Source organism: Lissotriton helveticus, chromosome 4_1, assembly GCF_964261635.1.
Source record: "Lissotriton helveticus chromosome 4_1, aLisHel1.1, whole genome shotgun sequence".
NCBI classification, from domain to species: Eukaryota; Metazoa; Chordata; class Amphibia; order Caudata; family Salamandridae; genus Lissotriton; species Lissotriton helveticus.
Window position 1 is genome coordinate 250,919,907 of NC_136063.1, and position 22,414 is coordinate 250,942,320.

General features: G+C 41.1%; 1 protein-coding gene across 2 annotated transcripts in view; it reads left to right on the top strand.

Annotated features, from left to right (window-relative positions):
- The window catches only part of NDRG1 (N-myc downstream regulated 1), a 158,807-nt gene that overhangs the window by 89,943 nt on the left and 46,450 nt on the right, over nt 1–22,414 (top strand). For both annotated transcript variants that reach the window (XM_078686732.1, XM_078686734.1), the window contains exons 4-5: nt 17,592–17,697; nt 22,008–22,128. In XM_078686732.1, the coding sequence (XP_078542858.1) occupies nt 17,592–17,697; nt 22,008–22,128 (227 nt within the window). The remainder of the gene's footprint in view (nt 1–17,591; nt 17,698–22,007; nt 22,129–22,414) is intronic.

A 22,414-nucleotide genomic window follows, 5' to 3' on the forward strand; every position in this document is an offset into this window, starting at 1 on the left:
TTGGAAATGGGAGATGGTTGCCTCCTTAAGCAGCTCTTGGACCAGTACATTCGCATGGGAAATGCTGTATCCTGGTGGTCGAGGTACTTTAATTCGGCAGAGCCTATACTAGTGGAAAAGCCATTTGTGGGTGTTGCCTTATGTCACTTAGAGTATCTTAGAAGATGCCATGCTCAGTTGCAACAACATTTTCAATGAGGACCACACCGTGCCAAACTATGTAATCTACAGAGCCTTACTTGGTGTTCTACAAGGGCATGGATGTCCCTTGAACTGTTTTGCATTACTCCAAAAGTCTAGTTAGGATTTCTCTGAGGAGAAGCTGTGAATCTTGTTGACCCCTTGGCAGCTGGCCCCCTTGGAAGCATTAATGGTTACTAGGAGGTCAGACTTCAGATTATGACTTTAAGGTTTGCTGGATGCATTGGCTTAGTCCGTGAGGACATCAACGTTGACAGGACTGCATTAATCTCTCCTGTCGCGAATCCCTGAAGCTTAAATCAGATTTGTAGGGCTGTTTATAGAATTAGGAAGAAACGGACTGCTTTGACACAGACACAACAACCTACATTACCCTTCAGGCTGGACTCTTTATTGGATTATTAGCCAAGCTTTCCTTCGTTTTCGCATTTCCTGTTGATAAATTAGGTTAAAACCTACTTGTTCTGCGCAAATGCAATTTTTTTAAGGGTGGCACTGCTTTTTTTGTCTAGTAAAACCTCTGGCACACAAGACCCCTTGAAATTTGCAGCTAAAACGCCCAACTTTCTTTACTCTCCTATTAAGTTTTTGCCATTTTTAACACAAATCTTATTGACCAAACTTAAGTTGTTGGCAACAATCTCTATGATATGTCTTGTTTTCTTTGAAATTTGTTTCCCAGAGTGGTTCTTTTAGTCTTGATAAAAATATGAATTAACTTTTGCCTTTTTTTTTTTTTTACTTTTTGTTTTATTAATTAGAACTTGTGTAGCCTGCTTTTGACAGTCTTGCCATACTCCAAATACCTTTGCCGGATTACCACTATGTATTCAATACCTACACTTTGATTTTTATTTCGTTTAAACTATTCATTGTATTTTTTTCTTTTCTAAATCCAGTTTCGGATTATGAATTTCTGAAAATTATAGGGGACAGATCCTAATCTACTTTTGCGTTTTTGATGAAATATTTTTCTAAAGCTTTACCTTCCTTAGGAATAGTGAGATTCTGTTTTAGAATGGTCTTTTGACTCGAAATAATTACGGTAATGTATATTATGTGTGTTTAGTACTTGATGTTTGCATCCTGAAATGCACGGCTGTTGTGCGACGGTGAGCTTGCAGCTCGTGCCTTTTTATCCCTTTCCCAGCTCTTTCCAACAAACAAACCTGCATTCTTTTTTCGCGTGACCTTGTTTTCTGAGCTGGATTGCTAGGCATTTTCTCATTTAACAGCGCCATTTGACACAGATCCAATTTAAGAAGGTCTTTATCCTGAAAGAGCCTGCCCCATTTCAGCCGAGCCTGATGGGAGCTGCGGGATTATGCAAATGAAGTCTATATAACTCCTTTCCTACAGCGCTGGCAACACTTCCCTGTAGTTGCTGCTAGATCCGTTGGATTTTCTTTATGTTCGACATGGTTTTAGATGTGGATGACTCTGTATTCGATGCAGACGAGACTGTAAGTATGGAATGTGTGCATTTTGGGTGCAGGGCATGGGAAACCAATCTCATGGTATGTAACAGCTGCTCATGTTTGCCAGTTCTATGAATTCATTAAATAGAAGTGTGTTCTCGGACCCCTGAACGCACCTGAAAGTTGTTATTCTTTAGAGACGTTTCAGTTTTCAACCTATGCCTGTAGGTTTGATTTCAATTGTGTAGAACTAAATGTAGGCGTAATTTGGGATCACTTAAGTCACGCGGATTTGAAAATGTCATGACCGCCGGTGAATCGTTGTGTGAACCTACTAGCTTCTGAGTCCACTTACGTTTTGATTGACGCTGTAGTGTTGATCCAGATAAACGAAGAGTTAGTTTGTGTTCCTAAATCCCGTTTTACTTGCAAGAAGTGCTTTAAATGGAAAAAGTGAAGTGCTGGTTCTCTCCAAATTGATCGGGGTGGCTCGCGCTGGAGGCGGTCATTTAGCGCCTCGTGAGCTGTCGCGCGGTCAGGCCTCCTCTCGTCCTTCCTGTCGCGCGGACAGGTTTAATGGAAGGCTGCAGCAGCGACCCAGCGCCGGCTTACTCGCTCCCCATTGGCTGCCAGAGCGCCTCACGCGCCATCTCGAGGCCTCGCGCTCAGCAGCCCTGCACAGCCTAGCTCCAAGCTGGGTAACTAACCCCTCTAGAATTAAACAATGGCAACGAACCACAATTAGTGGCTCTGTCTTTTTATCCCTACATTGTGCCAAGTTTGAGTTCAGGATTGTGGGCGCCTAGGCCTGACCGAGGTTCAGAAAAACCTGCATGCCAATGCCTTTTACGTGTGCATGTATTTCCTTATTGACATAACAGGACACTCCCCCATGCGTAGCCACTTTAAATCTGAAATGCTATGATATTTCGTGACGACCTCTTATAAATATAGTGTAGTATTGCCTACTTTAATTGTTAGGGGATTTCTGTTGTTTACCTTATAGTGCTGCGTATTTAATTTCATTTTGTCTGGGTCGGTGCTTACAAAATATTTCACCATAGAATTACTTTACTGAACTGTATGGAAGTGTTAAATGAAAACTGTTCGCTTTTTTTTCTCTGTTTTTTTCCCTGTGATTTCGGTCTAACAAGGTGCACCAAGTTAAAAACCTTTTGAACCGGTTAGGTTGTTTATAGAGTTCCCTCTTTTTATTAAAAGAACATCAAGTATTCACATGGTCTCTGTTTGTAGTTTTTTATTTTATGATTTTTCTTTACTACAGACCAGGTCAGTCAGAGCATCGAAAGGGTAAAGAGTCTGACATAATAATAGTCACTGGAGATATATTAGACAAAAAAAGGATTTTTTGTTGTTGTTGTTTAACTGCAGTGTAAGTTTACCCACAAATTAATAGCCAAGTGCACTTCCATTCTGCGTTATTAGTATCAGTATATATAGTTACAGGAAACAGAAGCTGGTCATGAATAACCTGTCTGGTTGTATAAAGATAATTTAGGAATACGAACTGGTCTCTGTCTCTAAAAATATATTTTCCTACAATGAATATAATTGCACGAAGAAAAAAATGCATTTGGAAACATTTTACTGATTACACGTTCTAGCATATTTGTCGTTGGCATCATCAGGTGACACTAAAACGTTAACATTTTGTCATTAATTTTTTTATTTTTTATAGAGTATTTGTCTCCTGTTTGTATTTCCCACATCGCCACAATGAATACAAAAACATTCGGGCTCTTGTTTGAAATAGAAGTTGCAATTGGGGGAGGTGATGAAAAGGGCATAGTTTTCCTATTCGTAGAATGGAGGAGTAGTTGTTTTATCTGGGATGTTACAATCCCTCATAGTGTGGAAGTTCATTTGGAATCCTTTAGGGCTCATGCTGGTCTCCTGCACTGTTCCTACCTCCTCTATCAGACGCTTTGGCAATTGGGGTACGTTTTCTTATGCAGTCTCCTGAAATAAGGTAATATTTAGGTTGTCTGGAAATATTTTGTTCATCACCAAACTCCTGTTAATATATGTGCAAGTTAGAAACTGGATATTTATAAATCGGCTCAGAGTCATTGATGCCAATATAGATTTGCTATGTGCTGCTGATCAAATCTTGCAGACTGGAACTCTTGTTATCCACGCTTAAATTTCATAATTTTGACATTGTTCGCATCTCCACAGTTAACACCTTCGGTTTTCTCTTCATCTCCGAACTATAAAATCTATGGTTGGCTCAGCAGAGTTCAAGCTTTTGCTTCATGAAGCTGGCTGTTCTTGAAGGTTGGTCCTTGTTTGCCACAGAGGCCTTTGACAACAAGAGCAGAGACAATTGTTGGTAGAGTGGGTCAAGGTTGCAAGAGTGGTCTACAATTGCATGCTTTCTCATCTCCTCTAGATCTTCAAACAGTACAGGGCCATCAAGCTACATCAGGCAATTTCCCTATGGTGTCTTCGCTCGAGCTCATAGTTTTTTCTCTATGCCGTATTTGTGATAGTTAAATCCTCTGACTTCATTGGGCAAATCTGATTCCACATGTCGTAGCCGCTACTTCTTCTGTATTGAGAGCTCCTAACAAGCATCCTTGATATCAGCTGCTTAATCAAAAGACACATCCTTCCTCACCACATGTACTCCTATCCAGGTTTGAAGGAAATCTCTTTACTATATTTTCATCCCATACAGAGTGCTCCTTGGTCCCAGAACCCCAGGTGCCTCACGGCCTGTAGTGCATCTTTCCCATGGTCCTCTTTTCTTCTCCGTGTTTACGCCTTGCTCTGACCACTTGATCCTCCAGTAGCTCCCCCTGTACTCAAAACGTTGGGAATTTAGTGAGGAGGCATGTGGCATGCACCTCTATTTCAACAGCTATCAGATAGCACCCTGTTGGGCTCTTTGTTCAGTAGTAATTCAAACCCAATAAGATATTTTCCATTTTCTATCATTATAAATAAACCAATGAATTCCTTGCATGTGGATGTTCCAACCTTTGTAAATCAATACCCAGGGTATAAGAAATTCCGGTTTTGAGATGGCTTTCCTCTGCTTCAGAACAATAGGACATGTTGATACCAGGTGTTTCAAACTCAATTAAGCCATTGAGTTCCTATCCCATATCAACACCAACATGGCGACATAGCAATTCATTCCTCGTCCTGGTGTGTGGCAGGCCATCTGAGTACCAATTGGTTGAATTTATCTAAACTGGCCATCTTTTTCAAATTCTCTATTCACTAAGCAGGCAAATGTTTTTACTTCTAAATTTCATGAACATTTCCAAAAGTGGACTGCCTTTTTTAACTAAGCCCTTCATAATCACTTGGTAAGAAGTTTGTCTTACAAGTATCTTTTACTCATAACAGATCTTGCATGACCTTGTGTGTTCCAGCAAAGAGTATATTTGCCAACTGTTTACATCCTATAAAATTCAGTAACTGTAGTTAAGCAGACTAAGCTGAATCCTGTTTGCAACATGGTATTTTCAGGAAAACCGCAGCTGAGTTTAAGGCATTTTCTTTCAATACATTTAAATGTTGGACTGCCCTCTAGTGGAGTGACCCCTCTACTGTAAGACATCTGGGAGCATCTTGCATGGATTACAGGAACCGCTAAATATCCACTATAGTTTGTTTTACAATTTTCAAATCATGTATTCCAATTGGTTGCAGCCAAGCTACTGCAGTGGGAGTTCTAGGATAAAGTAAGGGTAAATGTTTTACACGTATATAAATGTTGGACCACAGCTTTGAACTTTAATCCTCCTAGGTGGCAAAAAATATTTATCTGCTTATGCCCAAAAGTTCATATCTGTGTTTTCTTGAAGACTAATAGTTTAGTTAAAGTGCAAGAGTTGGAGGGCACAGCTGGTGCAGAACTATTGGGATCTCCGCTTTTGATACGGTCCAGCATGACAAACTACTGTCCCTACTGGAACAAAGGATGGGACTTACTGGCCCAGTGCTACAATGGTTCACCTCCTTTCTTAAGAACAGAACACAAAGAATCAAGATGGAGCATTCACTCTCTCAACCCTCCATGGTCACCATAGGAGTTCCACAGGGTTCAGCACACTCACCCATTCTTTTTGATTTATTCATTGATCCCCTGGCAAACGCATTAAACTCCGAACATTCTATATCACCTGTTTGCGGATGACAACAAACTGCATATGAAAATCTCCTCACCAGAAGACTTCTTCTCCCTCAACGCTATTCTACAGAACACTCAAAGCTGGCTCACCAGCAACCACCTCATGCAACACCAAAAAAATGGAATTGCTTCTCATCTCCCCACCCAATCGCACATCCAAGATAGACGTATGGTTGACAATCTAACCTTTTTTGACTGTGCTCCCCACATCATTGACTCTGCGAAATCCTTGGGAGTCACCATAGACAAACACCTGAACATGCAGGCACAAATCACTAATGCCACCAAGGGAGCCAATCACCAGATGAGTATACTAAGGAAACTTAAACCCTTTCTCCCACAGACCGACTTAAAAACAGCGGTACAAGCCCTAGTGTTACCAAGATTGGACTATGGAAGCTCCACTCTAAGCGGTCTCCCCAAATACAAGCTGGCACCGCTGAGGGCATCCCTTAACACTGCTACCAGATTGGTCTCCGGAACAAAAAGAAATAACCACATTTGTCCGACCATGAAAGCTTTGAACTGGCTACCCTACTAGGCAAGAATATACCTAAAGATCGCTGCATGACACATAAAGCCCTGCATAGCAATACCCCCAGTCAGTTAGAACTAAAGCTAGAGCGATCAGAGTGATGCAGACAATTGTGAAGTGCGAGCTCACTACTACTGAAACCTCAATACTTCTATAAAAAAAAGAACTGGTTGCAGAGCTTTCTCTGGGATCGCACCGAAGATTTGGAATTCCCTACCTCCAGTGATACTTGGAATTCCCTCATTTACCTCCTTCAAAAAAGAAGTAAAAATGCTTCTAAAGAACAAATTCACTTCCCAGGCCTTTAATTCTACGTTGAATTCTAGTCAATTATGCTATCCATTTATTACGATCTACCTCTTTTGTATTGAATGACGATTACCGAATATACGTATACTACCCCAACATCCTAATGTTTAATAGCTGTGTATTTTGAAGCACTCTGATTCCCTCGTGGATCATTCTTTATTAACAACTAGTCAAATATGCTATTCATATATTACATTCTATCTCTATTGTTGAACGGCGAATACCAAATGTATGTTTACTACCTCAAGCATCTAACGTTTAATAACTGGGTCCACCTCGCCCAGTTCAAGATCAAAGCTAGCATTTAGCTGGAAATGACCACTTCATGCACCCATCAATTTAAAGTGTTGTGGGTGATGGGGAGTAGCATATTGTACCAAAAGCATCGTCAAAATGGCAAGGGTTTGAATATTATGATTGCAAATACCTGTATGGTGACCAATCCAGCACTGATCAACCCAAGACCGACTTCTCTTAAAAAAAATATTGAAAAAAAGTTTTTAAAATCTAGCTAGGTAACTCTGGTAATCTACTCCGCTGATGTAGTTAGGCGAAACACTTTTGTTGTTTATGGGGAGTCTAGCATTGATATCCCCTATCGACAACATTGCATTTGTATGCAAGAAGTACATTTAGGCAATGTGATTTTAAACCTTTCCAGAAGCCCTATATGCTTTCTCCCCATCCGTTGATTTAACATGTTTAATGCTACTGTTTAAGAATTTTGTGTTTTAAAGAACCCAGCTTTCACATAGACACCCAAGCCCAGTTCTAGTACATACCCATTTCATTCCTCACATTTTATATTAATTACCATTGTGAGTCCGCTCACAGTCCACCTGATTGTTTATAGTCGGTGAGTTACCTGGCTAATGAAAAGTAACAAACCAGGTGCATGCATGTGCTCTGGCAGCCAGGTGTCCATAAGAAAAACATTTTTTTTTTAAACTGCAGGAAAGCTCCATAACTCTGTAGCCAACGCTGACCCTGGAGTTTCCATACTAGTATACCTCTCTTCCGGTCATGCACATTCAGCTTGGGAACAGTCTGCAAAGCTGTCGAATAACGTTGCACATATAGTAGCAGTGTGTTTCTTCTTGGCCCTATTGAACCCATTATTACAAGTCTAAAGGTGCTCCTGCTGATCTTGTCTGCGTTGATGAAACCTGGTCAAATATTATCCCACTGATCTCTTATTACTGATTTTGCATAAGTCCTAAGCTATTTTTAGTGAGAAACCAGTCTTCTGAATCAATCCGCATTACAATATCCCTTGTTTTAATAATCCCTTCTCTCGCGAAGCTTCAGTGCAAAATCATTTTATTGACCTCTTGTCTGTTTTTGCCCAAACCAATTTAGATTCAAGTCTGATGACGATAAGTACATTATCCAGCTGTTCTTTTCTGTCTTCTGATTCAGCAAATATCACAGATTCTTTGGGACCAAATGGGATTGATAGTGTGAGAGCCATTCCCAGTTTTATCACACAATCTAGCTTTGGAATTTTTTCCTTCGCTGCTTCCATTTTACAGAGGATATTGAAACTATTTTGCCAAGGCATCATCGTGATTTTTAACTTTGTTCATATGCTTGCAGTCCTCATACTTCCATCTGTAATTACAACGTCAGAAGGTTTGTATTCTTGACTTGGGGGGGGGGGGGGGGGGGGGGTACTGACGTAAGTTTATACCTATTATCTTTTGTCAGGATAACACTCCATTCCCTTATTGTTCTTCAACTATCAGACCTTTGATATGGTAGCAGACCATTGTCTACTTCCAGGTTGATAATTTCCAATGAATGTCCACAAAGGAGCAACTTTTGTCGCGTGGTACTCACTTGAAATAGAGGACAATGATCCATGACTGACTGCTCTGCACCATGGCACTGTCTCTCCACCTCCCCTTTCCAACCTAACATAGGCTGTTAGGAATTCAACTCCACCATGGCCCTGTCTCTTCCCCTACTGCCTCTCCAGCCTTCCTTATGCACGCCTCATTTTTCCAAGGGCCACTTGCCAGCTCCTGCATCTCTCTAATGTGGAGGTATGTCATAGTTGCGCTCGTAAGCATTCTGCTCCTGTATTGGATGTGATCAGTTAAGTTGCTTCCCTAGTAACAACCCTCTGGAAAAAACTTTGCTCTCCATCGGACTCAATTCCCTTGTGATGCCATTGCTGCAGGATTTAAATGAGGGAAATACCACTTCAAAAGCACTGCAAAGGCCATTGAATTGGTATCAATGAGCCTCCAGACAACAGGTGGGGTAGGTAAAACAATTCTGGAACCACCGTAGAAATTTAGTCTGTTGGCTGTTCGCTCCCAGCCTTGGTGGGCACGCCAGCCAGGTAATCTAAAACAGCCTCTGAACTTGTCTGTCAAGACCTCCTCGTGGAGGCCATTTTAGCCTATCTGAATTGCCCGTCTTTGCAGTGCTCTCTGGCTGTGCAGCGAGTCTTCATTAATGCTCCTAACTTCTTTTTTTCTTATTATTTTTTTTAATAGGCAATATAAACTGTTTCGATTTATATTTTAGTTCTGCATTTTTAAAGCAACACTGTCAACAATAAAACATGGAAAAACAAAACAAAAAAAGTAGAAAGAACGATGGAAACAATGTTATTCCTACAACAGTGTGAGAATGATTGTTAATATGATATAGCTTAACAGAAACGCGACAATCACTGCACAAAATTAAAGGGCGATTAACTAACTGTGAGCAGTAACAACACAATGAGACCGCCAGCATCACATTGCAAAAGCTTCAGTTGATTTGCAAACATTAACTGAATGTAATGCATCTCCCATTCGACTCAAAATTCATAAACATTCTTCAGATGAGCTCAGGATTAGAGTTTATAGTGCAGACACATTTCGGAATTAATTAGCATGAAGGTTTCCGTCAAACATTATATTCAGCATTGTTTAAACGTACATTGCATGATAAAAATGTTTATTCCCTTTTCTTTCACAGGATTTACATGTGCAGTAATTGCATTTGTAGTAATTAGTTTCTTTGAAGAAATCCATCATTCACGATACAACCAATGTGTGGTTTACTTCAAATGACCTTCAGTATAAACAAATTCCTTAAATTGTTCTTCATCTTGACTGAAATTAATTATGCAAGTTATGAACTTAAATTATATTAAAAAAAACATGCAGCATATGTACAAAGGAAGAGTTTTAAAAAATAGCTTCATATACACAAAAATCTACTCCGATACATCGCAAGTTGAAGAATATAAAAGTTTTAATTTCTAGAAAAAGATTTCGGAGATTGGCAATGAATTCTGGAAAATTATTTCTGTACATAGTCCTCTTTTTTACTGTTTCACAATATTAACTTTTGGAAGGACACGGCAATCCAACATTATTGTGAAATGTTTATATAATTTGGGAAAGCACTCCATAAGTATCTACGGTTTACAATCAACATTTACTTGACAGGTGATTTTTGCTTTGTTTTTGATTGACCAGACCTCTATCTCCTAACTTCTTAACAGACTCTTCTTCATCTTTCCTAAACATAATGTGCTGCCCTGTTATTTGCAGTCTCTTTTGAATTGTAATTCTACAAATACCCAAATGTCACCCAAATATTTTTTCCTGATGGGCAGTACTAACTGTGCAATGAGATGCACCAGGGTTGTCTTTTTGCCCTTTATCTTAATTTTCTTGCTTTTTATTTTTTAACAAAGACTTGGACCATATTAGCCACAAACCATGTGCTTTTTTGTTTGACTTAACTCACTCCTTACATTCTCATAGATGTTACATTTCACTTGTACTCTTTAGAGACCCTCAAAAGGTATTTTTCAGCATCCCCATGATTGTGGAATCCATTCTAAAAATGTCTTCCAATATCACTACTTGGTTGCCCCATCAATCACGCCCCTCAAAATAGATCTCTGGCAGAGCCTCAGTTTCTACACTAGTTTGGCCAAGCTGACTCAGTTTTTATTAACCTGTTCATTCTCCGACCAATTCGATATGCAATCGTTCAGAAGTGAAAAATCAACACTCAAGAGTGAGATTCTTTCAAAATCAGCTCAATATCACTCCAACATAAATCTGTTACGATTTTCTTTAAGCTAAACAATAGTTGGCAGTTATTAGCATTTGTTTGCTAAATATTGGCAATAAATAGCATTTGTTTGCTAGATAGCCCAAAGGATCCATGCTTGAATTTATCCAGCTTATTTTTCGGATCAATTTCCTGATCTATATGATCTCAAGTTAAAGCAATGTTTTCTGGAGCAGAAGGAAACAGCTTAAAATGTGGATTAGATAATAGGATTGTTTTCCTCCATAACCTTAATAAGTAGAGCTAGTTATGTCTACTTCCGAAGAGTACTTCACCAATGGTGTTGCCTATCTCCCTTTTCATTAGCCTTTAGTATTGGCCTTCTATTTTGAGGCCAGCTCTACACTTGGCGAACTGTATTCACGCGGTGTTAATCTGACACATGCTCACAATTCGCAAGATTAACCAGCATGTTCGTGACGCACTGTATGTACTTAACTATCAGTGAAGCCGGGCTAAGCTGTAAAGTGGCAGCCGGCCCAGACTGGTGGCCGGGTACAACACTGGCTTATCAGTTCAACTTGCACAGCAAAACCCAAAGCTTAACTCGACAGTTGCCAAGTGTGACACATCAGGCTTCCACTAACTTCACCACCGAGATGAAAAGGTCAGAGTAAAGTGCGAATACAGTTACAGAGTGCCAAATGAAGTGCTGAGTTTAAAGTGCAGTTAACTAAGGGCCTCTCTAACCAGAATACAAAGCAGGCAGGAGGACTTCAGGATATAGCAAATAGTACATAATCTACCACTGCTAAAACTGATACCACATTAATTTTTTGACATTGCACACTATAGTGCTGTTATATATTCACAGCAGCCCCTCCAGGTGTTACAGGCTCAACAACATCCACTGTAGTGACCGAGATTGGCTCATACCAATCACACTGCTCCAAATGACCTGTCCTGCTGCCAACCAACCAGTAGCCATGAAAATGACTGCATATAGCCAGACGATCTGACCGCAATCAAATCAAGCTAGGGGACAGTATGTCAAAGGCGAGGAGACGGCAGGTCCAAAGAGGAGGCCAAAGTCTTGTGTCTGTGCTGATCTCTGCCTCACAGCCTCTGGTGCCTTTGTGCACAATGCAGAAGTATATCTCCGCACGTTCATCTGGTATCACTGCCAGGCACACATGATGCCTACCACCCAGTGCTTAATTTACGAAAAAATAAGTGCTGGGCCTCTCGCGGGTGGCAGCTTGCACCACCAGCCCATTGGCCATATTAGCGCCGCCTATAACAGAACTAACTACTAACCATTAAACCCTACAAGTGGGGAGATGTGGCGTAATGGCCAGAGCTGCCAACTTTGGAGTTGGGGAACCAGATTAGTCTCGGTGTAGGCTCAACATCGTGTGATTCTGGGCAAATATCTTAATCTCCCCCTGCCTATCAAAAATGATTGTCATCAACTGGTGCTCATGAAAAGCTCTCCAATATCTTTGGGTCGAGTTTGTGCTGTAAGCGCCGGTGTTGACGATTAAGTGCTGGTGCCGAGCACCGGAAACCACAGGCTCAAATTAAGCACTGATGCCACCATCAAGAGACAAAGTGCAAGCCGAATGTGAGACCGAATCTACAGCTTATGCTTCAGTTATGTGCAAAGGCATGTGTGGTGGTTGCATCTTCAGTGCTATGATGGTTGAGGGCCCACTGGTAATCTATAGAATGAATCCTACAGGAATGTTCAACAAATGCCGCTATCTCCTTAAAACAAAGGACAGCTGCTAGCTGTAAATGCATCACAGCATAGAAAGAAAAGAAATAAGCGATGTGTGAATAAATATGGTCCGAGGACGAAGCTCGTAGCCGAAACAAGAGCTGAATTCCCAAATCATGTGGACGTGCAAGAAATTCCCTCAAAACTCTCTTGGTTGGTATAAGGCTTAAATAGCCATCAAGGTGCCCCACTAGTTAGCAGTGGATCAAAGTTTTTGACCCTGCGCTAAATTAAAAATTATGATATTCAATATTGCTTTATTATTCAAATGTTTGTGTCCAACTTTAAAGACCAATGCGATGGTTTCCGTTTTGTTGCCTTTCTCCCCACGTACATTACTGTGTGGGATGCTGCTGGCATTGGTGGCATGGTAATGTAATGGTGATGATGGTGTAGTATGGTTATGGTGACTGGTGTGGTGTTGGTAATGGCAGTGTTGGTGTTATTGTTGATGGTACTGCTGTTTGTAATATCAAGTGTTTTTGATGGTGTTATTGGTGTAGGTGAGTTAGTGACTGTGTGGTGTTGGTGAGAGTGATAGTGGTGTGGTATTGGTAATGAAAGTACTGGTATTGTTGATCTTTATGGTACTGTTGGTGATATTGATGGTACTGCTGTTATTGTTGCTATCAATAGTGTCATGGATGGTGGTATTAGTGTAGGTGGATTAGTGGCGGTGTTGGTGGGAGTGCTAGTGGTGTGGTATTGGTAATGGCAGTACTGGTATTGTTCTTTATGGTATTGATGGTACTGCTGTTATTGTTATCAATAGTGTCATTGGTGGTATTATTGTAGGTGGATTAGTGACGGTGTTGGTGGGAGTGATAGTGGTGTGGTATTGGTAATGGCAGTACTGGTATTGTTCTTTATGGTACTGTTGGTGATATTGATGGTACTGCTGTTATTGTTATCAATAGTGTCATTGGTGGTATTAGTGTAGGTGGATTAGTGACGGTGTTGGTGGGAGTGATAGTGGTGTGTTGCCAGTGGTGCGTGCTGATAGAATCATGGCAGGCTGCAGTATATTGTACTCGGTCTCTTTGGGGGCAAAGCTCATTTTAATTCATTGGCTGTTGCAGCATAAAAGGTCCATGATGGTATGCCCTGCAGAACAGAGCCTCCAGGGTTATTAAAAATATATATATAACTGTTTATTTTCAGATCCGTCGGCTGCAAGACCAAGCCTTCCTTTCGCAAATAGGAGGACACAAATGAATGCCTTGTAGCTCTCGAACCTACATTAAAGTTCCACATTTGTTTCTATTTGGGAAAAACACAATAACAAATGCAGACATCTAAGAGTATTATAATCCTGCTTCTGTCCTTTTTGTTTGTGCTCTGGTCAAATTCCCACGCATAACCCTGGATGCATCTCCTACGCCTGCCAATTTATCGCATCAGGATGGCTTAACCCAGATCCCCATTCTAATGTAATAAACAAAGTAATCCGAAGTCCATCTTCGGGTCGTTCTCACACTCCTCCTGGCCAAATTATTAAATAAAACCCTGCTGAAGAAAAAAAACATTTCTGTCTGTATAAAAGACACGCATTAGTCAACTAATTTAATGTGAAGACAAAGAATGGTTGATTAGACTTTTTTATGTGAAATAGTCCTCCTGCTCTGCAGAGTTGCTGCAGGCACTCCATCTGAGGCAGGATATACTTAACAGCCAATAGCATGACCGTAAGAGAAATACTTTTCTTGGCTAACTTATGACATGACTGTCAAGCTAATGTCTGAAAGTGACTGATGCCAATAAGCAAATGGTTGCAGTAAACTGAACCAAAACCCACTCTAAACGATAGGTCCGGCTGAGCGCTGCATTGTCAACAGACCTAAAAAGCGCTTTTTAGAATTTGTATGCACCAAGTTTGAGGGCATCTTCGAGTATTTAGTAGTTGTACCATTTGTTAATTGCCATTGTTTTGGTATACATAAAAGCGTTGGGCAATCCTTTTTTTTTTTTTTTTTTTTTTTTTTTAACCACTTCAGTTTTCTTCACGCTGAATTTTTTGTACATGGGTTGCATTCCAGATGTCTGCTGTTACTGCCATATCACTTCAAAGTTTGAAAAAATACCTGCAGTCTTTCCCAAGTTAGTCAAATTATTCAAATCATTTCAAAACATAATTTATATCCAGAACATCTTGAGCGTCCGTCTTCAAATAATTATTTGATCATACTAGAATTCCTAAAAACATCTAAATTGAAGTGTAAATGGCGGGCATGCTGTTACTCTGTGAAATTCGAACCAAAATAATTATTTTACTGCTACCAAGTTTAGAGTTCCACCAACTGTCTTAATTTGAACTTTTCTACAATACTGGAAAGAAATGTACTTCTAAATTCAAATGCTTGGTGATATTCAGGCTTCATTCGCTGCATTGCCTCAAACAATTCTCTTGAGCTAAGAAGGCTAGGCTGTTTATATTCTGCATATATTTAGTCATTTTGTCATTCAGTATTTTATTTTTTTACATTGCATAAAATGAGTGTGCCTAACTTCACTCTGCTTGAGTTGGGTAGCTCATCTGGGCCACACGATGTGGATTTTAACGTATTAGAGATCAGGTCGGTGGAAAGCATTAATTTGGGAAGCTGGGGAAGGTACTTGTCTGGGCCACGTGCCGTCAATGATCTTAACCCGCTGAAGATCAGTTCAATGGAGTGCACACATTTGGGAACAGGCAGTGCATAGAAGCGAACGTACACTTGGTGGAAGGTAAATCTTCGTCCAAGTGAGCTGCCAAACCGGTTATGTGACAACTGAATCGCTGCTAGTTTGCAGGTCTCTCACAGCCTGAGGCGCAAGGAGCCAGAAATGTGGCCTCATTGACTTTGTCTTTTTATTGATCATTGTTCACATATTTAAACCATTGGTTGGACCTGTGGTTTAGCCTATGGTTCATTTGTCTAATTCTCTACCAAATGTTTGAGTCATTTCGTTAATAATAAATAGGACGATAAACACCAATTCTATTGCAATTTTCTTTCACTATTCCTGGTTTTATGGACATCCACAGCATGAGAGAATTGAGTGCTGTTCAGAAGCCACCAATATGGCATCTGAACCTTATAGACCAGCAGCTCTGGCCTTCGCTTTTACTACACTGCTAACTGCGACTTGATAAAGCAAGAAATTACTCACAAAAGGGGCTATCTCAGGATTGTGCAAATGGAACAGACAAGTGGTTTCAGGCATTATTAAACATATGCTGCAATTAACTGTTAAGTTCGATTCCCTCTACCCTCTCATCTACAGTACAAATCTTCATTCATCCATCACGCAAACGTCACTCCACAAAAACAAAACACGTGGGCCATCTGGGATGTTTCCTGGGAGTACATTCTCAGATTGGCATGTGTCTGCCGAGTAGTTTTCGTGTGACCCAACAGAGGAGCGAACCGCTGCTTACTGCTTCCTAACTTTATCCTGCTCCTGGTTTATTACTATGTAGATTAGTTAAAAGCACTGTACAGGTCTCTCTGGTTAAGAGGTCCAAAATGGCAACTGTCCTCCCAGGAGTGTAGGACCCCAGAGCCAATCCAGTCAGCAGTGTGGTGAAGGAAGAGCATTCCTGGCAACACTTTGATTCTTGCACTAGAACGAGCTAAAGATAAATATATATGTGCTATTGGAGAAAAATTCAAAATATCTAGACATTGAACGAACTATTAAATTGAGACAAACATCATGACAACTACGGTGCCACTGCACGTCGTATTATGAACGGAGAGTAGGTACCACATCCAGTGAATCCAGAATACGATGGTACAGTCTTGTTCTAGCTGTCAGATTATATGCAAAGACCCACTGATAGAAATTATAAAAGGAAAAAACTTTTAGTTGATGCGTAAATGTACAAACATGAGTGGTAGACTGAGAGAATGGTAAATAGATCCATGCACTAGAGGTCGCTGTTGAATAGGTCTGCAGAGATGTATTGCTCATAAGCAAATTTGGGCTCAATAGCAGTGTAGAGTCCCATTTTCAAATGGGCCTACCTGGCAACACTAGAGTCTTTGCTATGTGTGATGAGTAACTCACGCCAATGCTTTTTAAACCAGGAGCCACACTAAACTGGCCACAGAGTTCTTCGGGGTAGCCAATGCTGAACTTGCAAAATGGAAGTAATCCTGACAAATCGTCTAGCGCTCACCTTTTACCATGTGGTTCCATTTCTACAGAGTTGGGAGTTTCGAATGTTGGGGTGGGCTGTTGCGTTAGTCCCGCCTCATGTTGACTTGATTCTGATGGGCGCCCGGGTTGCTTCTGTGTGGTTCCAGTCAAGGGCACCTCACCTGAATCTTCTTTCAGCCGAGGTGTCCTTAATGTACCCCGGGCCTCTTCGTATGATGACTATTAGTTGATCTGTGTACCCTGCTGTCCCTAGGTTTGTTTGCAGTAGCGCCTCGATGCGTGCGTATGCAGTTTCTATGGATGTGTGCATATATGTTTGTGTGAGTTGGTTTAAGAAAAATCTTTGGATCTGTGAATGCTAGTTGGATCTTGGTAAAAAAAAGAGGTGGCAGATGTTCGTATAAGTAGACTGCCTAAGAGGGTTTATTCGGCGTTTTTTACCGTTGGGAAACGTCGTAGCATCTGGGCACCCCTTTATAAGACAATATAGCCAGCCTCATCTGTGCCCTCTTCACTTCATGGAGTGTCGCGACGCCCTGCATCATTCAGTTTCACGCAAGTTCCCGCGGACAAATTCCACATCGAGATACGCACGCGTTAAAATGCGCAGTATTTCGGGGTCCGACAAGTTCGTGTCTATTCCGGGGTCGAAAACATGTCATGCCTGGTAACTGGGGGTTAAAAGGCGGTGTTGGTGTGGGAGGATAGGGTGCCCAGGTGTTTTCATGAGAGGTTGTCGCTGCATCTCAAACTTGCGAACATTTGATCTAAACTATGGTTACAGTATTGTCCACAAGGTGGCGACATCCCCACACTGTTGTGGTGAATTGAGACTTTACTGAAGCTACTACAGTAAGAGCTTCGTTATTTCCAGAAGACTTTAAAGTCGACATAATAATGAAGTGTATGAAATAAATACGTATGCGTTTTAAAGTTTAATGAATCATTGAAACTGATTGTCATGGGATTACAAACGGCGCTTTTTTTTAACCTATTCTCTGTTTTTCCCTACAGGAGCAAAGCATTGAGACAGCACATGGAATCCTGCATGTTACAATGTGTGGGACCCCAAAGGTTAACAGACCTGTCATCTTGACATACCACGATATAGGCCTCAATCGTAAGTGTTCTCTGTGCTTGCTCTATTTCTAGAAAACCAAGTGGTACAGGGGCTCTGACCCCATGATTTTAGACCCTGTGTGGACTTGTAACCAGACGCTGCTGTCTCTACAGACTGCACATTGCCAGAAGGAACTGCTGTGCTGCCAGGAAGAACTGCCATTGAACTTACTTGCTTGTTGTCCTGACCAGTGGCCTGCTGGGCTGCAGGAAGGGCTGCTACTTTGCTACAAGGTCCCTTATGTGCTGGCCTGCTGCATGTCCTCTGCTCTCATGCCCCCACGGCTCTCCAGGGACCTGTTGGCTTGTCTCCCCTCCCCCTGTTATTGTGAAGGGTTCAAGAGGATTCCTGTACACTTTCCAGTGCTTCTTTTTACCTGCTGTGGGCAGAGATGGCGCGAGTGAGCGTTTTTCTACTTGGTAAACGGCGTGACAAGAAGTGCATTTGGTTGGAGTGCTTCCTACTTTTTGAAATTACTACAAATATTCGCTTGGCGCACTCCCCTTCCAAGAAAGGTAGACCAACAAGCAATTCTGAGGCAGTTGCCGTGCAGAGGCCCTTGCCCTCTGTAGACCACAACACTATCGGCCCAGAGAAATCCCTTTGCGAGGCCCCCCTCCCGGCTGGAGTGCCGCCGCATCAAGAGGCCGACTGGAGAAGACCGGTTGCATGTGTACTGCAGAGAGGTACACCCTGTTGAGGGGAGCTCTCCCAACAAAGCGGTCGCCGCACTGCTTTCTCCACTGAGGAGTCCTCGAGGTGTCCGGGTCCTGACCACCCAGTCCCCATGGATGAAGGAATTGTGAGGCTGGTGAGGGCTTGGGGAGGTGAGACCACCCCACGCTCCTTCACAGCCTGTCACGTTTTCATGAGGAATGGCGGCTGAACAGTTATGTGGCTGTGGGAGCTTGGGTCCTTTCTTGGGCCTATGTTGTCACCTTTCCAGGGGCTGATCTTCCCTAAGTTGTAGTAGCTGCACCGCAAAAACATGGTAGCTGCCTTGACCGCTCTACAAGCGGGGGACCCAGTAAGGGCTCTTCGTTGAATCCTACTTGGTGTCCCCACATATTAGTACATGCCTGTGGGGACTAGATCTTGTTTTCAGGACGGGAGGAAACCTCGACAGCCCACAATTCCCATAATGAAGGTAGTAGGAGTGCAGGTGTCCCTGTATCCTACGTGGGGAATCTAAGGTACTTCATAATGGGAAGCAGCGTTTACATCGCATGCGACTACAACAAGGTTGTTGCAACGACCGCATTGTTACGCTAACCATTACAACGCAAGTCATTTCTACGACTTGCTGTAGGGGGCGCTCTAAACTGAGGAAGAGTATAATTTACTATCAAACACCTTCGCTACTGTTGCGCACGCTAGAGTTGGAATAGTAAATTAAACTATTCTGAAGTCCAGTGCGCCCCCTACAGCAAGTTGTAGAAACAACTAGCGATGTAATGGTATGTTATAGCAGCGCGGTCGTTGTAACAACCGCATTATAATCACATGCATTGTACTGCATGCAATGTAACATCGCATATTCCCGCATAATACCTAATAGGAGCACAAATGCACTGTACCCTATAGTTTTACGGTGATTTATGTGTTCTTGCCATGACCAGACTACTGCATTTTTACCCAGATGCTATCCATATGTCTTTTTGTGCCTTGCATTGTAAGGTTCCCAAATACTGTTACAGGATTTGCATAATATGCACAGTGGTTATCATTCATGTGTTCTTATTCTATTATCTGTTGCATCACTAGCCCTAATATATTGATGTATTTTGATTTGCCGTGCCCTGTTTAGGATAACGAATACTACATAATATGCCTGTATCGATTTTCTTAATGACTGCAACATATCAGTCGTTCTCTTATTGCACGCATTGTGATATTTTGACAATTGCCAAGTTGGCAAAGTAACTTACTTGCCCTGACAAGAGTGGTGGGTTCTGCCTGGCTTAGGTGCATACCTTACCCAACCAGAAAACCCATTTCTAACAATGTAGTTGCAATTTATCATTTGATATGTTTATAATTTGGAATGGAACAAAAAATTTAATTTTTATAACCTCAATGAAAATTCATTAAAAGTAAAGCTGACTTATGAAATCCGTGAAACTACCATAACTTTCTTAGACCCAAAACTAACAGTGAAAAGATACTCTTATATCAGTAAACATACTGCAACTAATGAATCCCTTCATGCACAAAGTTTTCACCCACCAAAACTGAGGTGGAGCATCCCTATGGGGAGTTCCTAAGAATCAGACGGAATCGCTCCAAAGATAGAATTTAAGATGCACAGTAAAGAAACAATCCGGATATTTCAAGAAACAAAATATGCAACTAAAATAATACAATATGGCCTCAGAAAGTAACATCTAAAGTAAATGAGGAAATGACACAACTGAAAGATAAAATAAATGAAGGGAAAATAAAATAATAAAGATTAAAGACTTGTCAGATAAGTCAACACAAAGAAATTCATGCAGAATCACTGGCACATCTTGAAAATGGAAAATAGCATAGCAAAAGAACTAGGAAATGGGCCAACAGTAACAGACAGAAGAGCCACATCTCTAAAAGATAAATTGGTACACAGTCACTTCACAACGGAAGAACAAGTCATGCAAACGGAGTGGCTAAAATAGGACTTCTGGAAATGTAAACAATGAAAAGTGTGCAAGATCAAACAAAAAATGAAATGTGCAATGGTGAATGGACAGAAATAGATCAAACACCGCATTACTTGCAAGAGTAACTTTATCATCCATGTAATAATAACTGTCTGTGTCCAACAAATTACATTGGGAGCACAAGGGGTCACCTAAAAATATCGTATATTGGAACACATTAGAGCGCTGACCAACATAGACCGAAGCTATAGCCTCGAAATATTAAAGCTACTTCACTGAACTATCTAGGTTGCTTTATATTTTAATCTGAGTCGCAAAATTTACTTTTACCACATTGTCTCATCTGGAGCTTTAGAATTTCCATAATGTCTACATTGTTTTTGTGGTTTTTTTCTGCTAATTAAAAAAGAAAAAAATACTATATTAGATTTTTCTATAAGCAATACACGCTGCTCAACCACCTACTTGCAACTACATTGGAGTGGAAATGCATTTTTTCAATTTTGTTATGGTACAGTGTACTTTCAGATTGTTCATAGCAATCAATCCATTATCAGGTAGTATAACATTCCAAGCGGTCGTATACTGGAAGTAATGGGACTGTGTCGATTGGGCCATTTCCTCACTATACGCCACATCTATGCCATACTGTTTCCTCCAGGGACCCCACACCTTATGGAAGTTGCTTGGGCAACCTTTAGCCATGTATGTGACCTTTTCAGCCATATGTCCACATTGTTAATGCAAAGATAAAAGGGGATTTCTAATTAAAGAATGACTATCTTCCTATGGGGATTTTGTTCAAGCCTTCGAATGGACACTGACTACCTTCCAACATGTACATCTATAGCTTTAGTCTCAATTTACGCAACTGTTCTTGCATCATTCTCTATATAGGCTAATATACAGGTTTTAAGTTCCCATACTCCTAGCAGGAGAGACCACAGCAGTTATGCTTGTTTATTTGGCATACTCTCGTTGAATGTGTACCTTAAATCTTTTACTCTTCCACTCCTATTCCTTAAGAGATTTATCATGGACCAACACATGTTTAGTGCTGACAGGGCAACTCCAAATACCTTCTCTAACCACTAACCCGACCAGGAAGGATTCACCATTCACTCACAAGCATTCTTCCCCAAAATGTCCTACTTTGTTCTGATTTAGGAACCCAAGAGAGACATGAGATCAATGAAATTACATCTTCATGGTGAAACGGAGTTTTTTGCCGTTAGTAGTTCTTCCTTTCTAACATACACCCTTTAACCCCTGTCAGTATATGTTCTTCATCAAGCAAGCTTTATTCGACGATTATCATAAAAGCATATAATACATATAAAATTTGTCCTTTAAAATAATAGTGATAAAATTTACAATGCAGTATATGTTTATGGCTGGTTATGTGTGTGCAGCATCCATAGAGAACCTAGCTGCTGGGTGCAGCGAGGGCAACAGTAAACACGGGATAGTCCTAGTGTAGAGTGTAAACTAACTGTACGTGGGTCAAGTTTAAAGCAACTTCAGTGTTTACTCTGTATATTGTAACAATTGTAACTGCAGAATGGAATGCATTTGTAAGACCTGTACCACAATGCGTATCGTTCTGTGTATATATGCTTCCATTTCCAAGAGATGGACTAAGAAGTACTAATTTTAGTTTTCCTTTTTCAGATAAAACCTGTTTCAATCCGCTCTTTAACTTTGAAGACATGCAGGAAATCTCACAGCATTTTTCAGTTTGTCACGTGGATGCACCAGGTCAACAAGAGGGTGCGCCATCTTTCCCAGCTGGGTAAGTTCAGAAAAGAATATACTCTAGGAGACTGACTGTTTTTGTAGTGCAGATTCAGTAAGTTTTCTGCATAACCTATAGATTGTCAAATATTATAACTGCATTTACGTAACGCACTCTGCACAGAGGTTTTTCTGGAGGCTAGTAACAGGGGTTATTACTTTACTTAACCCCTTCCACGCTCATGACGAGCTGGGCTCGTCATGAGGTAGCCTCCTCGCACGCTCATGACGAGCCCAGCTCGTCACGTAACATGCGAATCCGCAAAAGTCAGCGCAGAGCGGTA